The 20,342-nt window shown below is 42.1% G+C and overlaps 1 protein-coding gene across 1 annotated transcript in view; it reads left to right on the top strand.

Moving 5' to 3' along the window:
- rnmt (RNA (guanine-7-) methyltransferase) overlaps nucleotides 1–20,342 on the top strand; it is a 32,196-nt gene that overhangs the window by 10,362 nt on the left and 1,492 nt on the right. The window contains exons 7-10 of the mRNA XM_046361267.1: nucleotides 9,412–9,576; nucleotides 11,151–11,268; nucleotides 13,756–13,857; nucleotides 14,851–14,884. Coding sequence (XP_046217223.1) covers nucleotides 9,412–9,576; nucleotides 11,151–11,268; nucleotides 13,756–13,857; nucleotides 14,851–14,884 — 419 coding nt within the window. The remainder of the gene's footprint in view (nucleotides 1–9,411; nucleotides 9,577–11,150; nucleotides 11,269–13,755; nucleotides 13,858–14,850; nucleotides 14,885–20,342) is intronic.

The following is a 20,342-nucleotide window of genomic DNA, read 5'->3' as shown; positions in this document are numbered from 1 at the left end:
TTGATGACATGGTATCAACCTGATGGTTACTGTCAGTGGCTTGATGACATGGTATCAACCTGCTGGTCTGATGGTTACTGTCAGTGGCTTGATGACATGGTATCAATCTGATGGTTACTGTCAGTGGCTTGATGACATGGTATCAACCTGATGGTCTGATGGTTACTGTCAGTGGCTTGATGACATGGTATCAATCTGATGGTTACTGTCAGTGGCTTGATGACATGGTATCAACCTGCTGGTCTGATGGTTACTGTCAGTGGCTTGATGACATGGTATCAACCTGATGGTTACTGTCAGTTGCTTGATGACATGGTATCAATCTGATGGTTACTGTCAGTGGCTTGATGACATGGTATCAATCTGATGGTTACTGTCAGTGGCTTGATGACATGGTATCAATCTGATGGTTACTGTCAGTGGCTTGATGACATGGTATCAACCTGCTGGTTACTGTCAGTGGCTTGATGACATGGTATCAACCTGATGGTCTGATGGTTACTGTCAGTGGCTTGATGACATGGTATCAATCTGATGGTTACTGTCAGTGGCTTGATGACATGGTATCAATCTGATGGTTACTGTCAGTGGCTTGATGACATGGTATCAACCTGATGGTTACTGTCAGTGGCTTGATGACATGGTATCAACCTGATGGTTACTGTCAGTGGCTTGATGACATATCAACCTGCTGGTCTGATGGTTACTGTCAGTGGCTTGATGACATGATATCAATCTGATGGTCTGATGGTTACTGTCAGTGGCTTGATGACATGATATCAACCTGCTGGTCTGATGGTTACTGTCAGTGGCTTGATGACATGGTATCAACCTGCTGGTTACTGTCAGTGGCTTGATGTCATGATATCAACCTGATGGTCTGATGGTTACTGTCAGTGGCTTGATGACATGGTATCAACCTGATGGTCTGATGGTTACTGTCAGTGGCTTGATGACATGGTATCAATCTGATGGTTACTGTCAGTGGCTTGATGACATGGTATCAACCTGCTGGTCTGATGGTTACTGTCAGTGGCTTGATGACATGGTATCAATCTGATGGTTACTGTCAGTGGCTTGATGACATGGTATCAACCTGATGGTTACTGTCAGTGGCTTGATGACATGGTATCAACCTGCTGGTCTGATGGTTACTGTCAGTGGCTTGATGACATGGTATCAACCTGATGGGTCAGTGGCTTACTGTCAGTGGCTTGATGACATGGTATCAACCTGATGGTCTGATGGTTACTGTCAGTGGCTTGATGACATGGTATCAATCTGATGGTTACTGTCAGTGGCTTGATGTCATGATATCAACCTGATGGTCTGATGGTTACTGTCAGTGGCTTGATGACATGGTATCAACCTGCTGGTTACTGTCAGTGGCTTGATGTCATGATATCAACCTGATGGTCTGATGGTTACTGTCAGTGGCTTGATGACATGTTATCAACCTGATGGTTACTGTCAGTGGCTTGATGACATGATATCAACCTGATGGTTACTGTCAGTGGCTTGATGACATGATATCAACCTGATGGTTACTGTCAGTGGCTTGATGACATGATATCAACCTGATGGTTACTGTCAGTGGCTTGATGACATGGTATCAATCTGATGGTTACTGTCAGTGGCTTGATGACATGATATCAACCTGATGGTTACTGTCAGTGGCTTGATGACATGATATCAACCTGATGGTTACTGTCAGTGGCTTGATGACATGGTATCAATCTGATGGTTACTGTCAGTGGCTTGATGACATGGTATCAATCTGATGGTTACTGTCAGTGGCTTGATGACATGGTATCAACCTGATGGTTACTGTCAGTGGCTTGATGACATGGTATCAACCTGCTGGTCTGATGGTTACTGTCAGTGGCTTGATGACATGGTATCAACCTGATGGTTACTGTCAGTGGCTTGATGACATGGTATCAACCTGATGGTTACTGTCAGTGGCTTGATGACATGGTATCAACCTGCTGGTTACTGTCAGTGGCTTGATGTCATGATATCAACCTGATGGTCTGATGGTTACTGTCAGTGGCTTGATGACATGGTATCAACCTGATGGTTACTGTCAGTGGCTTGATGACATGGTATCAACTGGCTGACATGGTATCTGATGGTTACTCAGTCTTGATGACATGGTATCTTGATGTTACTGTCAGTGGCATGGTATCAATCTGATGGTTACTGTCAGTGGCTTGATGACATGGTATCAACCTGATGGTTACTGTCAGTGGCTTGATGACATGGTATCAACCTGATGGTCTGATGGTTACTGTCAGTGGCTTGATGACATGGTATCAACCTGATGGTTACTGTCAGTGGCTTGATGACATGGTATCAATCTGATGGTTACTGTCAGTGGCTTGATGACATGGTATCAACCTGATGGTTACTGTCAGTGGCTTGATGACTGGTCTGATGGTTACTGTCAGTGGCTTGATGACATGGTATCAACCTGATGGTCTGATGGTTACTGTCAGTGGCTTGATGACATGGTATCAACCTGATGGTCTGATGGTTACTGTCAGTGGCTTGATGACATGGTATCAACCTGATGGTTACTGTCAGTGGCTGATGGTTACTGTCAGTGGCTTGATGACATGGTATCAACCTGATGGTCTGATGGTTACTGTCAGTGGCTTGATGACATGGTATCAACCTGATGGTTACTGTCAGTGGCTTGATGACATGGTATCAACCTGATGGTCTGATGGTTACTGTCAGTGGCTTGATGACATGGTATCAATCTGATGGTTACTGTCAGTGGCTTGATGACATGGTATCAACCTGATGGTCTGATGGTTACTGTCAGTGGCTTGATGACATGGTATCAACCCTGATGGTTACTGTCAGTGGCTTGATGACATGGTATCAACCTGATGGTCTGATGGTTACTGTCAGTGGCTTGATGACATGGTATCAATGGTCTGATGGTTACTGTCAGTGGCTTGATGACATGGTATCAACCCTGATGGTTACTGTCAGTGGCTTGATGACATGGTATCAACCTGATGGTTACTGTCAGTGGCTTGATGACATGGTATCAACCTGATGGTTACTGTCAGTGGCTTGATGACATGGTATCAACCTGATGGTTACTGTCAGTGGCTTTGATGACATGGTATCAACCTGATGGTTACTGTCAGTGGCTTGATGACATGGTATCAACCTGATGGTTACTGTCAGTGGCTTGATGACATGGTATCAACCTGATGGTCTGATGGTTACTGTCAGTGGCTTGATGACATGGTATCAATCTGATGGTTACTGTCAGTGGCTTGATGACATGGTATCAACTGTCAGTGGCTTGATGACATGGTCAACCTGATGGTTACTGTCAGTGGCTTGATGACATGGTATCAACCTGATGGTTACTGTCAGTGGCTTGATGACATGGTATCAACCTGATGGTCTGATGGTTACTGTCAGTGGCTTGATGACATGGTATCACCTGCTGGTCCTGATGGTCTGATGGTTACTGTCAGTGGCTTGATGACATGGTATCAACCTGTGGCTTGATGATGGTTACTGTCAGTGGCTTGATGACATGGTATCAATGGTCTGATGGTTACTGTCATGTGGTATCTTGATGACATGGTATCTGATGGTTACTGTCAGTGGCTTGATGACATGGTATCAACCTGATGGTTACTGTCAGTGGCTTGATGACATGGTATCAACCTGATGGTTACTGTCAGTGGCTTGATGACATGGTATCAACCTGATGGTTACTGAGTGGTGATGACATGGTATCAACCTGATGGTTACTGTCAGTGGCTTGATGACATGGTATCAACCTGATGGTTACTGTCAGTGGCTTGATGACATGGTATCAACCTGATGTCTGATGGTTACTGCTTGATGACATGGTAGTCATGACATCAACCTGTATGGTCTGATGGTTACTGTCAGTGGCTTGATGACATGGTATCAACCCTGATGGTTACTGTCAGTGGCTTGATGACATGGTATCAACCTGATGGTCTGATGGTTACTGTCAGTGGCTTGATGACATGACTGATGGTTACTGTCAGTGGCTTATCAATCTGATGGTTACTGTCAGTGGCTTGATGACATGGTATCAACCTGATGGTTACTGTCAGTGGCTTGATGACATGGTATCTGATGGTTACTGTCAGTGGCTTTGATGACTGATGGTCTGATGGTTATGGTATCAACCTGATGGTTACTGTCAGTGGTTGACATGGTATCAACCTGATGGTTGTCAGTGGCTTGATGACATGGTATCAACCTGATGGTCTGATGGTTACTGTCAGTGGCTTGATGACATGGTCAATCAATCTGATGGTTACTGTCAGTGGCTTGATGACATGGTATCAACCTGATGGTTACTGTCAGTGGCTTGATGACATGGTATCAACCTGATGGTTACTGTCAGTGGCTTGATGACATGGTATCCTCTGATGGTTACTGTCAGTGGCTTGATGACATGGTATCAACCTGATGGTTACTGTCAGTGGCTTGATGACATGGTATCAATGGTCTGATGGTTACTGTCAGTGGCTTGATGACATGGTCTGATGGTTACTGTCAGTGGCTTGATGACATGGTATCAACCTGATGGTTACTGTCAGTGGCTTGATGACATGGTATCAACCTGATGGTTACTGTCAGTGGCTTGATGACATGGTATCTACCTGCTGGTCTGATGGTTACTGTCAGTGGCTTGATGACATGGTATCAACCTGATGGTTACTGTCAGTGGCTTGATGACATGGTATCAACCTGATGGTCTGATGGTTACTGTCAGTGGCTTGATGACATGGTATCAACCTGATGGTTACTGTCAGTGGCTTGATGACATGGTATCAACCTGATGGTTACTGTCAGTGGCTTGATGACATGGTATCAACCTGATGGTTACTGTCAGTGGCTTGATGACATGGTATCAACCTGATGGTTACTGTCAGTGGCTTGATGACATGGTATCAACCTGATGGTTACTGTCAGTGCTTGATGACATGGTATCAACCTGATGGTTACTGTCAGTGGCTTGATGACATGGTATCAACCTGATGGTTACTGTCAGTGGCTTTACTGGTCTGATGGTGGCTTGATGACATGGTATCAACCTGATGGTTACTGTCAGTGGCTTGATGACATGGTATCAACCTGATGGTTACTGTCAGTGGCTTGATGACATGGTATCAACCTGATGGTTACTGTCAGTGGCTTGATGACATGGTATCAACCTGATGGTTACTGTCAGTGGCTTGATGACATGGTATCAACCTGATGGTTACTGTCAGTGGCTTGATGACATGGTATCAACCTGATGGTCTGATGGTTACTGTCAGTGGCTTGATGACATGGTATCAATCTGATGGTTACTGTCAGTGGCTTGATGACATGGTATCAACCTGATGGTTACTGTCAGTGGCTTGATGACATGGTATCAACCTGATGGTTCTGATGGTTACATGTATCAGTGGTTACTTGATGACATGGTATCAATCTGATGGTTACTGTCAGTGGCTTGATGACATGGTATCAACCTGATGGTTACTGTCAGTGGCTTGATGACATGGTATCAACCTGATGGTTACTGTGTCAGTGGCTTGATGACATGGTATCAACCTGATGGTTACTGTCAGTGGCTTGATGACATGGTATCAACCTGATGGTTACTGTCAGTGGCTTGATGACATGGTATCTGATGGTTACTGTGGTCTGATGTGGCTTGATGACATGGTATCAACTGATGGTTACTGTCAGTCATGACATGGCTTGATGACATGGTATCAACCTGATGGTTACTGTCAGTGGCTTGATGACATGGTATCAACCTGATGGTTACTGTCAGTGGCTTTGATGACATGGTATCAACCTGATGGTTACTGTCAGTGGCTTGATGACATGGTATCAACCTGATGGTTACTGTCAGTGGCTTGATGACATGGTATCAACCTGATGGTTACTGTCAGTGGCTTGATGACATGGTATCAACCTGATGGTTACTGTCAGTGGCTTGATGACATGGTATCAACCTGATGGTTACTGTCAGTGGCTTGATGACATGGTATCAACCTGATGGTTACTGTCAGTGGCTTGATGACATGGTATCAATCTGATGGTTACTGTCAGTGGCTTGATGACATGGTATCAACCTGATGGTCTGATGGTTACTGTCAGTGGCTTGATGACATGGTATCAACCTGATGGTTACTGTCAGTGGCTTGATGACATGGTATCAACCTGATGGTCTGATGGTTACTGTCAGTGGCTTGATGACATGGTATCAACCTGATGGTCTGATGGTTACTGTCAGTGGCTTGATGACATGGTATCAACCTGATGGTCTGATGGTTACTGTCAGTGGCTTGACGACATGTTATCAACCTGATGGTCTGATGGTTACTGTCAGTGGCTTGATGACATGATATCAACCTGATGGTCTGATGGTTACTGTCAGTGGCTTGATGACATGGTATCAATCTGATGGTTACTGTCAGTGGCTTGATGACATGATATCAACCTGATGGTTACTGTCAGTGGCTTGATGACATGGTATCAACCTGATGGTTACTGTCAGTGGCTTGATGACATGGTATCAACCTGATGGTTACTGTCAGTGGCTTGATGGCTTGATGTCTGATGGTTATCAGTGGCTTGATGACATGGTATCAATCTGATGGTTACTGTCAGTGGCTTGATGACATGATATCAACCTGATGGTTACTGTCAGTGGCTTGATGACATGGTATCAACCTGATGGTTACTGTCAGTGGCTTGATGACATGGTATCAACCTGATGGTTACTGTCAGTGGCTTGATGACATGGTATCAACCTGATGGTTACTGTCAGTGGCTTGATGACATGGTATCAACCTGATGGTTACTGTCAGTGGCTTGATGACATGGTATCAACCTGATGGTTACTGTCAGTGGCTTGATGACATGGTATCAATCTGATGGTTACTGTCAGTGGCTTGATGACATATCAACCTGATTGTCTGATAGTTACTGTCAGTGGCTTGATGACATGGTATCAACCTGATGGTTACTGTCAGTGGCTTGATGACATGGTATCAACCTGATGGTTACTGTCAGTGGCTTGATGACATGATATCAACCTGCTGGTTACTGTCAGTGGCTTGATGACATGGTATCTACCTGCTGGTCTGATGGTTACTGTCAGTGGCTTGATGACATGGTATCAACCTGATGGTTACTGTCAGTGGCTTGATGACATGGTATCAACCTGATGGTTACTGTCAGTGGCTTGATGACATGGTATCAACCTGATGGTTACTGTCTTGATGTGGTATCAACCTGATGGTTTGTTGGCTTGATGACATGGTATCAACCTGATGGTTACTGTCAGTGGCTTGATGACATGGTATCAACCTGATGGTTACTGTCAGTGGCTTGATGACATGGTATCAATCTGATGGTTACTGTCAGTGGCTTGATGACATGGTATCAATCTGATGGTTACTGTCAGTGGCTTGATGACATGGTATCAATCTGATGGTCTGATGGTTACTGTCAGTGGCTTGATGACATGGTATCAACCTGATGGTCTGATGGTTACTGTCAGTGGCTTGAGGACATATCAACCTGATGGTCTGATGGTTACTGTCAGTGGCTTGATGACATGGTATCAACCTGATGGTTACTGTCAGTGGCTTGATGACATGGTATCAACCTGATGGTCTGATGGTTACTGTCAGTGGCTCGATGACATGGTATCAACCTGCTGGTTACTGTCAGTGGCTTGATGACATGGTATCAACCTGATGGTCTGATGGTTACTGTCAGTGGCTTGATGACATGGTATCAATCTGATGGTTACTGTCAGTGGCTTGATGACATGGTATCAACCTGATGGTCTGATGGTTACTGTCAGTGGCTTGATGACATGGTATCAACCTGATGGTTACTGTCAGTGGCTTGATGACATGGTATCAACCTGATGGTCTGATGGTTACTGTCAGTGGCTTGATGACATGGTATCAACCTGATGGTCTGATGGTTACTGTCAGTGGCTTGATGACATGGTATCAACCTGATGGTCTGATGGTTACTGTCAGTGGCTTGATGACATGATATCAACCTGATGGTCTGATGGTTACTGTCAGTGGCTTGATGACATGGTATCAATCTGATGGTTACTGTCAGTGGCTTGATGACATGGTATCAACCTGATGGTTACTGTCAGTGGCTTGATGACATGGTATCAACCTGATGGTTACTGTCAGTGGCTTGATGACATGGTATCAACCTGATGGTTACTGTCAGTGGCTTGATGACATGGTATCAACCTGATGGTCTGATGGTTACTGTCAGTGGCTTGATGACATGGTATCAATCTGATGGTTACTGTCAGTGGCTTGATGACATGATATCAACCTGATGGTTACTGTCAGTGGCTTGATGACATGGTATCAACCTGATGGTTACTGTCAGTGGCTTGATGACATGGTATCAACCTGATGGTTACTGTCAGTGGCTTGATGACATGGTATCAACCTGATGGTTACTGTCAGTGGCTTGATGACATGGTATCAACCTGATGGTTACTGTCAGTGGCTTGATGACATGGTATCAACCTGATGGTCTGATGGTTACTGTCAGTGGCTTGATGACATGGTATCAATCTGATGGTTACTGTCAGTGGCTTGATGACATGATATCAACCTGATGGTTACTGTCAGTGGCTTGATGACATGGTATCAACCTGATGGTTACTGTCAGTGGCTTGATCACATGGTATCAACCTGATGGTTACTGTCAGTGGCTTGTTGACATGGTATCAACCTGATGGTCTGATGGTTACTGTCAGTGACTTGATGACATGGTATCAATCTGATGGTTACTGTCAGTGGCTTGATGACATATCAACCTGATTGTCTGATGGTTACTGTCAGTGGCTTGATGACATGGTATCAACCTGATGGTTACTGTCAGTGGCTTGATGACATGGTATCAACCTGATGGTTACTGTCAGTGGCTTGATGACATGGTATCAACCTGATGGTTACTGTCAGTGGCTTGATGACATGATATCAACCTGCTGGTTACTGTCAGTGGCTTGATGACATGGTATCTACCTGCTGGTCTGATGGTTACTGTCAGTGGCTTGATGACATGGTATCAACCTGATGGTTACTGTCAGTGGCTTGATGACATGGTATCAACCTGATGGTTACTGTCAGTGGCTTGATGACATGGTATCAACCTGATGGTTACTGTCAGTGGCTTGATGACATGGTATCAACCTGATGGTTACTGTCAGTGGCTTGATGACATGGTATCAACCTGATGGTTACTGTCAGTGGCTTGATGACATGGTATCAACCTGATGGTTACTGTCAGTGGCTTGATGACATGATTTATAGACTTGATGGCTTGTGTTCTTTTCCCCTTCAGGAAGCGTGTGGAGACCATAGACTCCAACTCCTTTGGTAACGAGGTGTTCAGTGTGACGTTTCAGAAGAAGGGAGACTACCCTCTGTTTGGTTGTCAGTATGACTTTAATCTGGAGGGGGTGGTCAATGTCCCAGAGTTCCTGGTTTACTTCCCTCTGTTTGAAGAGTAAGTGTTGTGACATTTTGGTCAAGTGAATCCACCTGCTTGTGAAAATTGAAGTAGATGTCTTTGCCAGGGGTTGGAACTGAAATTCATTTCTAATCGTTTCATTCTGAACAGAACCACCATTTGGTTTGGCCATTACACTGTTCCGACCAGCAAAATAAAGTACAGTAGCCTTAACGCCACACATACTAGAGCAGATGTTCAGACTGCGTACACTAGAATATGTTTCTCAGTGAGACGGCGAGGGCTTTGCATAGGCGCTTTGTTGCGTTTTTTTTTGTGGGACTAGAAAAATATTTGTGGAATGTAAAATATCGGAATTAACAGGTTCCCATGCTTTTAAAATATTGGAATTAACAGGTTCCCATGCTTTTAAAATCACGGTATTAACAGATTCCCGTGCTTTTAAAATCACAGAATTAACAGGTTCCCGTGCTTTTAAAATCACGGAATTAACAGGTTCCCGTGCTTTTAAAATCACGGAATTAACAGGTTCCCGTGCTTTTAAAATCACGGAATTAACAGGTTCCCGTGCTTTTAAAATATCGGAATTAACAGGTTCCCGTGCTTTTAAAATATCGGAATTAACAGGTTCCCGTGCTTTTAAAATATCGGAATTAACAGGTTCCCGTGCTTTTAAAATATCGGAATTAACAGGTTCCCGTGCTTTTAAAATATCGGAATTAACAGGTTCCCGTGCTTTTAAAATATCGGAATTAACAGGTTCCCGTGCTTTTAAAATATCGGAATTAACAGGTTCCCGTGCTTTTAAAATATCGGAATTAACAGGTTCCCGTGCTTTTAAAATATCGGAATTAACAGGTTCCCGTGCTTTTAAAATATCGGAATTAACAGGTTCCCTTGCTTTTAAAATATCGGAATTAACAGGTTCCCGTGCTTTTAAAATATCGGAAATAACAGGTTCCCGTGCTTTTAAAATCACGGAATTAACAGGTTCCCGTGCTTTTAAAATCACGGAATTAACAGGTTCCCGTGCTTTTAAAATCATCGGAATTAACAGGTTCCCGTGCTTTTAAAATCACGGAATTAACAGGTTCCCGTGCTTTTAAAATCATGGAATTAACAGGTTCCCGTGCTTTTAAAATCACGGTATTAACAGGTTCCCGTGCTTTTAAAATATCGGAATTAACAGGTTCCCGTGCTTTTAAAATCACGGTATGGATGACTTTCATTCCAAGTTCTGTTTCACTTCCTTAAACATTTTATTTTTCTGATTTTCTGTTCTGTTCCCTGAACTGGTAACCGGTTCCAACCCCTGGGCATAACATTTGTTTTTAACATTTTGTAGGAAGGCAGGGAACTGTCTTGACTTGGTATTTTAGTCATATTGTAATATTAGAAGATGGTGGACAAAGTATGACATTGAATCAGTCATGCACCTGGCAAAACTTGACCTCACAAACAGAATGCTTTCATTGATAATGTCTTTGTATTCAATGGTAAATACATTTTGTAGTTCTATGTTATGATCCCAAGTGTCACAATGTCTGAGATTCTTGTAAATATACTTTGTTATATCACCAGAGAGCTAAACTAGTGTGTTCTATTGACAGGATGGCCAAGAAGTACAACATGCGTCTGGTGTTTAAGAAAACGTTCTCCCAGTTCTTTGAGGAGCACATAAAGAACGACCAGCACAAGATGTTGATGCAGAGGATGCAAGCGCTGGAGGTGGGGATCAATATACACTACCAGTCTAAAGTTTAGACACCGAGTCATTCAAGGGGTTTTTCTTTACTTTTTCTTTACCATTTTCTACATTGTAAAATTAATAGTGAAGACATCAAAACTATGAAATAGCACTCATGGAATCATGTAGTACCCAAAAATCTGTTAAACAAATGGAAAATATATTTGAGATTATTCAAAGTAACCACCTTTTGCCTTGACAGCTTTGCACACTCTTGGCATTCTCTCAACCAGCTTCACCTGGAATTATTTTCTAATAGTCTTGAAGGAGTTCCCACATATGCTGAGCACTTGTTGGCTGCTTTACCTTCACTCTGCGGTCCAAATCATCCCAAACCATCTCAATTGGGTTGTAGGGTGATTGTGGAGGCCAGGTCATCTGATGCAGCACTCATCACTCTCCTTCTTGGTAAAATAGCCTGGAGGTGTGTTGGGTCATTGTCCTGTTGAAAAACAAATGATAGTCCCCCTAATCGCAAACCAGATGGGGTGGCGGATCGCTCCAGAATGATGTGGTAGCCATGCTGGTTAAGTGTGCCATGAATTCTAAATTAATGACTGACAGTGTCACCAGCAAAGCACCATCATACCTCCTCCGTGCTTCACGGTGGGAACCACACATGTGGAGATAATAATTTCAACTTCTCTGCTTCTCACATAGACACGGCTGTTGGAATCAAATCCAAAATTTGGACTCATCAGACCAAAGGACAGATTTCCACCGGTCTAATGTCCATTGCCTGTGTTTCTTGGCCAAAGAAAGTCTCTTCTTATTGGTGTCCTTTAGTAGTGGTTTCTTTGCAGCAATTTGACCACGAAGGCCTGATTCACGCGGTCTCTTCTGAACAGTTGATGTGTCTCTTACTTGAACTCTGTATCATTTATTTGGGATGCAATCTGATGTGCAGTTAACTCTACTGAACTTATCCACTGCAGCAGAGGTAACTCTGGGTCTTCCTTTCCTGTGGCGGTCCTCATGAGAACAGTTTCATTATAGCGCTTGATGGTTTTTGTGACTGCACTTGAAGAACCTTTCAAAGTTCTTGACATTTTCCAGATTCACTGACCTTTGTCCTAAAGTAATGATGAACTATAGTTTCATTGCTTATTTGAGGTGATCTTGTCATAATATTTTACCAAATAGACCTATCTTCTGTATACCATCCCTACCTTGTCACAACGCAACTAATTGGCTCAAACGCATAAAGAAGGAAAGAAATTCCACAAATGAACTTTTACCAAGGCAGACCTGTTAATTGAAATGCATTCCAGGTGACTACCTCATGAAGCTGGTTGAGAGAATGCCAAGAGTGTGCAAAGTTATCAAGACAAAGGGTGGCTACTTGAAGAATCTCAAATATAAAATGTATGATGACTCTCAGGTACAGACACACCAGTACCTCTGTTAATGATATGACTCAGGTACAGACACACCAGTACCTCTGTTAATGATATGACTCTCAGGTACAGACACACCAGTACCTCTGTTAATGATATGACTCTCAGGTACAGACACACCAGTACCTCTGTTAATGATATGACTCAGGTACAGACACACCAGTACCTCTGTTAATGATATGACTCTCAGGTACAGACACACCAGTACCTCTGTTAATGATATGACTCTCAGGTACAGACACACCAGTACCTCTGTTAATGATATGACTCTCAGGTACAGACACACCAGTACCTCTGTTAATGATATGACTCTCAGGTACAGACACACCAGTACCTCTGTTAATGATATGACTCTCAGGTACAGACACACCAGTACCTCTGTTAATGATATGACTCTCAGGTACAGACACACCAGTACCTCTGTTAATGATATGACTCTCAGGTACAGACACACCAGTACCTCTGTTAATGATATGACTCTCAGGTACAGACACACCAGTACCTCTGTTAATGATATGACTCTCAGGTACAGACACACCAGTACCCATGTACCTACAGACACACAGTACCTCTGTAATGATATGACTCTGGTACAGACACACCAGTACCTCTGTTAATGATATGACTCTCTGGTACAGACACACCAGTACCTCTGTTAATGATATGAAGTGAAGGTAACACAGTTCCAATCTGGACAGAAAAGCTGTACTTTAGGTGAATGCAATACAAAGGTCACACTAATTTATTAAAGCAAACTTTTTATGATTTGATGAACCAGGAATTGTTTCAATGATGTCCCATAGCTTTTGACATGAGGATTAGTCCGTTCTTCAGATAGCGTGTGTCTGTATAGCATCTGGAAACGAGCCCGGAGCGACAGCCTTCAAATGGATCATGTCCCTGTTTAGGACCTCCACAGAGAAAGAGGTGTTCTTAACATCAGTAACCAAGGACAAGTCTCTTTATGTATCCGGAGTGTATTATAGACCCGCTGAGTCTACGGCCACACGTTGTGACTCAACCTGGTTCAATAGAACTTTGGAAGCTGCTGTAATTGTGTTGTTGTGTCAGTGTTTCCCGACAGACAACAAGAACAAGTCATCTTCAGACAACCTTGATGATTATGATCACGCCAAGGAGAAGGCTGACAGCCCTAATGTCAGGCTGCCGTTGGTAAGAGAATGAATGTCTGGGGACCTGTTTTCATATTGACATGCACAACTCCATGACTACAATAGATATTTATTTGCAGTGTTTTCAGTGTAAACATAAAACACCAAAGTATGTAGAAAAGATAACGGAAGAATATATTTTTCAATACGATCATCTTCAAGAACTAACAATCACCAAAATAAAACACAGTCAGGGAGAGTCTATAAAACACATTTCATGGCATCTATTGATTTATTGAAAATGTTTGAGTCACTCAGACAGCATAAGAACACTGCAAAATGTGTACAATTGCAGTAAATTTTGTTTTAAAACATTACAATTCCATCTCCGCAGCCAAGAGGACCTCTAAAACCATGCCATTGCTCCCCCCCCTACGCCAACTATGTCACTGCTGCTAAAAGAAATCTTAAGGGAAGCACTGAGATGAATACAATGAGATATTGTGTTGAACTTTTTAGCTTTTGTGAAACTACTTTATTTAAAGGTGCAATCTGCTATTTAAATACATATTTGGACTGCTAAATTAATGATATAACCAGCATATAAATGCCTCATGAGATTAGTTCAACTGTCCTACCCCATCAGAACCCAAAATACTGCCTTGTTTTCTCGAAGGTAAATAATGAAATTGTCAACAAACACTATAGCCCCCAAAACCTGGTTAAAACTATACTTTTCATCTCATGGATGATCAGCCCTTGGATCCATAGATCTGTCTCTTTTTGTGGTTACTTTTCTCCATCCCTCATCTTTTTACCAAAACAAGTGGAGGGATGGGCTTTGTTGTTGGAAGTGCAGATTGCCCCTTAAAGAAATGTTAATGATGCTTTCAGTGAAAGTTTACACACATTTAATAGATGCATTTCTAATCAAGAGTCTTTCATGGTACCTAAGGACAGTGTTTTAAAATGAACATTCTACTATCTAATAATTGATCATGTTCAGAAACAGCCGTGTGACCATTCTGTATTGCCTCTTGTCTGTTCTGTACAGGGAACATTGAGCAAGTCTGAGTGGGAGGCAACAAGTATGTAACCTGTCATGTTAACTGCTTCTACTAACAGTATTAGTCATTAGTTCAGAATATAATTCTAAGTATTAATCTACCGTTTCTAATCTAATTTTACAGTGTAATAAATGTCAGTAAAGGCTGAAATGTATTGTTTCACAGCTAGAGATGTAAAGATGAATGTATATTACATAATGTTTACTTCAATAGTCTTTCTGGTTTAGAGACTCGACACAGTGGTGTTATTAATTGTTGGCTTGGTCGTGGATATTAGGCATAGTACCGTCATAATGATTTCTCTACAGAATCTCGTATAGTACAATATGAAACTTTAAAGGCCTAGTGCACTCAAAAATGTCACTTTCATATATATGTCCACACTGAGGTTGGAGTAATACTGTGACATTGTGAAAAGTATATGGTATAAGAGCTGTTTGAAAAGACTGCATGAAATTTCAGCCTGTTTTGGCGGGGTGGTATTTTGGCCTGGTGATGTAGTGGGATCATCTTTGATATGTGTATATTATATAACTCCCATATGACCCATGAATCGACTATCTAATTAATATAATTAAAATCTAATATCTGATTCCATTTAACATTATAGTAAAACCACGCGCATTCAAGTATTATGCTTTTGCCGACAAAGATCAAGAAATGGTCATGAGAAGCAAATATCAAAGCTTTGTATTATTTAATAACTTAGTCAAATGAATGGACACACATACAAAGCATATTTATAGACACTGAACAAAAATATGAACGCAACATGTAAAGTGTTGGTCCCATGTTTCATGAGCTGAAATAAATTATCCCAGAAATGTTCCATATCCACAAAAAGCTAATTTCACTCATTGTGTGCACAAATTCATTTACATCCCTGTTAGTGAGCATTTCTCCTTTGCCACGATATGACACACCTGTCAGCTTCTTGATAATCCATCCACCTAGTTAAACAGAATGATTATTACACAAGTGCACCTTGTACTGGGGACAAAAGGCCACTAAAATATACAGTTGGCACAACTTGTTCCAGTTCCTTTCGCACATTAAAGAGGGGGACAAGAGGCCACAATCAACAGCCTGATCAACTCGCTATGTGGAGATGTCACGCTGCATGAGGCAAATAGAGGTCACACCAGATACTGACTGGTTTTCTGATCCACGCCCCTACCTTTTCTTTTAAGGTGTCTGTGACCAACAGATTCATATCTGTTTTCCCAGTCATGTGAAATCTATAGATTAGGGCCTAACAAATTTATTTCAAACATTTTTTTAATTGTTGCGTGTTGTGTGTTTATGTTCAGTATAGGTCCTAGGTTAACTTACAAGACCAAGCATGAAAAAAGAGATGCCTAATAGGCCAAAAGACCTATGAAACTGGGGTTTCATTCCATTTAGAACATTTAAAGGTGTAACTTTTCAACCCAAATAGAAGTGTATGAAACAAACCTAGGCTACTGTATATAAATAGCTATATGGTGGTAGTCAAGTTGAGGTTAATCAATGAACATTTTTGATTAGCTAGGTTGGCTAACGTCAGAGGGTGGGATGGCTGACTGGTCCTTGGCCATACCAGAGGTGACCGAGAGCACTTAAATTATGGCCGAGCCAACGGTAACATCACCAGCCGGTAAATTAATTTATAGACCAATAAGAAAGAGGTTTTTTTTGGTTTTCCCCTCCCCACTCAGATCACTAACAGAGGAGGGGGACAAGGGGCCACAATCAACAGCCTAACAGACAGTCATAAATTCTTGCTTGAGAAATTGCTCTTGCTAAGAAGCTATTTTTGTTTCTTTGTTTTCAATTAAATTGGTCAAAATCGCAGTAAGGTACACTATATATACAAGTATGTGGACACCCCTTCACAATAGTGGTTTCTGACATTTCAGCCACACCAGTTACTGACAGGTGTATAAAATCGAGCTCACAGCCATGCAATCTCCATAGACAAACATTGCCAGTAGAATAGTCATCTGTAAGTGCTGTTATTGTGAAGTTGAAACGTAAAAATGGTCTGTCCTCAGTTGCGACACTCACTACAGAGTTCCAAACTACCTCTGGAAGCAACGTTAGCACAAGAATCGCCGCCATTGGACTCTGGACCAGTGGAAGCGCGTTCTCTGGAGTGAAGAATCACGCTTCACCATCTGGCAATCCAATGGATGAAGCTGGGTTTGGCGGATGCCAGGAAAATGCTACCTGACCCAATGCATAGTACCAACTGTAAAGTTTGGTGGAGGAGGAATAATTGTTTGGGGCTGTTTTTCATGGTTCGGGCTTGGCCACTTAGTTCCAGTGAAGGGAAATCTCAACGCTACACCATACAATGACATAGACGATTCTGTGCTACCAGCTTTGTGGCAACAGTTTGGGAAGGCCCTTTCCTGTTTCAGCATGACAATACCCCCATGCACAAAGCGAGGTCCATACAGAAATGGTTTGTCGAGATCGGTGTGGAAGAACTTGACTGGCCTGCACAGAGCCCAATTCCATCGAACACCTTTGGGTTGAATTGGAAGGCTGACTGCGAGCCAGGCCTAATTGCCCAACATCAGTGCCAGACCTCACTAATGATTTTGTGGCTGAATGGAAGCAAGTCCCTGCAGCAACGTTCCAACATCTAGTGGAAAGCCTTCCCAAAAGAGTGGAGGCTGTTATAGCAGCAAGGAGGGGACCAACTCCATATTAATAATGCCCATGATCTTGGAATGAGAGGTTCGATGTGCAGATGTCCAGATACTTTTGCTCATGTAGTGTACTTAATCGTTACCCAGAAATGATTTGCTATTGAGATTAAAGCGGCTGCAAGGAACCTTTTTAATATTGTTGCTTTTTTAAAATTATACGATGTAGGACAGAGTAAAAATAAAAAGCCTTGATTGAGGTTAGTGTCCAAACTTTTGACTGGTGCTGTAAATCTACAGAAATAGGACCCAACCTGCTTCTGTTTGAGTGAGTGTTTAATAGCCTACTGATTCTGTGAGCATCAAGCCTCAAGCAACCACATGTCAGATGAACAATTTCACAAATTGGTCTTTTTAAATATTTTCTGTAGTAAAGGCTTCACACGTTTTGTTTCTGCTACTCTGTTTACAGTTTGACAATACATGTATGTGGTAGCTAACTGGCCTGTTAATTGGATCATCTTTGAGGCTTTGAGTGTTCTTCCACTATGATCTCAAAGAAAGAAAGTTGATATGAAAACCAATAGAACAGTAGATAAATGCTGGGATTATCTTTATAAATGAATCGCTTTAATTATGAGTTGAGCTTGAGAAATAAAAATAGTACCTCTTAAATCGTGACCATCAAAACAGTTTTTGACATACATTTAGAAATATTTGTTGTGCATTGACTGTGCTTAAAAGCACATGTTTAACACCAGTACCAGCATTTTGAGGAGTTGCTCTCACGCTGTCTGACAGGTGCTCCTCAAACTAGGCTGTGTATGCTGTGTGATAAACAAGAATCATGAAGACTAATGAAAATACACGTGTGCCAATTTAATTCCACTAAATTATGCAATTTAACACTATAGACTGACCGGTGTAATGTATTTTCAGCAGCTAACCAATTAACGGTTAAATGTTAACATCTCATAACCTTACTGTGATTGTTTCTTTATGACCATTTGAATAAAAACAAAAATAGTTTCTTAGCGAAGAGCAATTTCTCAAGCAAGAATTTAGCTAGGATTATTTGGGAGTGGTCTGAGTGGGGAGAACCAAAAACGAGCTGTTATTGGCAGAGGGGTTTGGAACTCTCTTATTGGTCAATTAACTAATTTACCGCCAGGTGATGGCACCAGGCAGGTCAACTCCATCCCACCTAAACAGGCTGAAATTATAGGCAGTCTTTTCAATCAGCTCCTAAACTAAAAGGGCATTTATCATTTTCACAGTATTATTCCGTCCTCAGTGTGGACATACAGTGCAATCGGAAAGTATTCAGACGCCTTCACTTTTTCTTACATTGCAGCCTTATTTTATGTATTAAATTAATGGTTTTCCTTCCTCAATCTACACACAATACCCCATAATTACAAAATCGAGAACAGATTTTGGGACATTTTTGCAAATGTATTACAAATAAAAAACAGACCTTATTTACATATTCAGACCCGTTGCTATGAGACTCCAAATTGAGCTCAGGTGCATCCTGTTTCCATTGATCATTCATGAGATGTTTCTACAACCTGATTGGAGTCCACCTTTGGTAAATTCAATTGATTGGACATGATTTGGGACACCTGTCTGAGGTTCCACAGTTGACAGTACATGTCAGAGCAAAAACCAAGCCATGAGATTAAAGGAATTGTCTGTAGAGCTCCGAGACATGATTGTGTCGAAGCACAGATCTGGGGAAGGGTACAAAAAATGTCTGCAGCATTGGCCAAAGATGTGTCTTGGAACCCGATCGTGACAGAGGTCCTCTGTGGAGATACGAGAACCTTCCAGAAGGACAATTTCTGCAGCACTCCATCAATCAGGCCTTCATGGTTGAGTGGCCAGACTGAAGCCACGCCTCAGTAAAAAGACCACACACTTGGAGTTTGCCAAATGGCACATAAAGGACTCTGACCATGAGAGTCCAGATTCTCTGGTCTGATGAAACCAAGTTTTTAACTCTTTGGCCTGAATGCAAAGAGTCACGTCTGTAGGAAACCAGGCACCGCTCATCACCTGGCCAATACCATCCCTACAGTGACTCATGATGGTTGCGGCATTATGCAGTGGGGATGTTTTTCAGTGGCACGGACTGGGAGACTAGTCAGGATGGGGGAAAGATGAATGGAGCAAAGTACAGAGGTCCTTGATGAAACCTGCTCAGGACCTCAGACTGGGGTGAAGGTTCACTTTCCAACAGGACAATGACACTAAGCACACAACCAAGAGAATGCAGGGGTGGCTTCGGGACAAGACTCTGAATGTCCTTGAGTGGCCCAGCCAGTGCCCGGACTTGAACCCGATCGAACATCTCTGGAGAGACCTGTAAAAACCTGTAAAAACCTGTGTCCAACCCTACAGAAGAATAGGATGAACTCTCCAAATACAGGACTGCCAAGCTTGTAGTGTCATACCCAAGAAGACTTCAAAGTACTGAATACTTATGTAAATATAATACTTACGTTTAAAAATCAATAAAAAATCAATTTACAAACATTTCTACAAACCTGTTTTTGCTTTGTCATTATGGGGTATTGTGTGTAGATTGAGGGGGAAAAACAATGTTATCAAATCAAATTTATTTATAAAGCCCTTCGTACATCAGCTGATATCTCAAAGTGCTGTACAGAAACACAGCCTAAAACCCCAAACAGCAAACAATGCAGGTGTAAAAGCATTTTAGAATAAAGCTGTAACGTAACAATGTAGAAAAAGTGAAGCAGTCTGAATACTTTCTGAATGCACTGTATAAATAAAACACAGATAAATCACGTTTTTGACTGCACTAGGCCTTTAATCAAGAA

Source organism: Oncorhynchus gorbuscha, linkage group LG09 (assembly GCF_021184085.1).
Source record: "Oncorhynchus gorbuscha isolate QuinsamMale2020 ecotype Even-year linkage group LG09, OgorEven_v1.0, whole genome shotgun sequence".
NCBI classification, from domain to species: domain Eukaryota; kingdom Metazoa; phylum Chordata; class Actinopteri; order Salmoniformes; family Salmonidae; genus Oncorhynchus; species Oncorhynchus gorbuscha.
The sequence above is the reverse complement of the archived record's forward strand: the minus strand, read 5'-3'. Positions and strand labels throughout refer to the sequence as shown.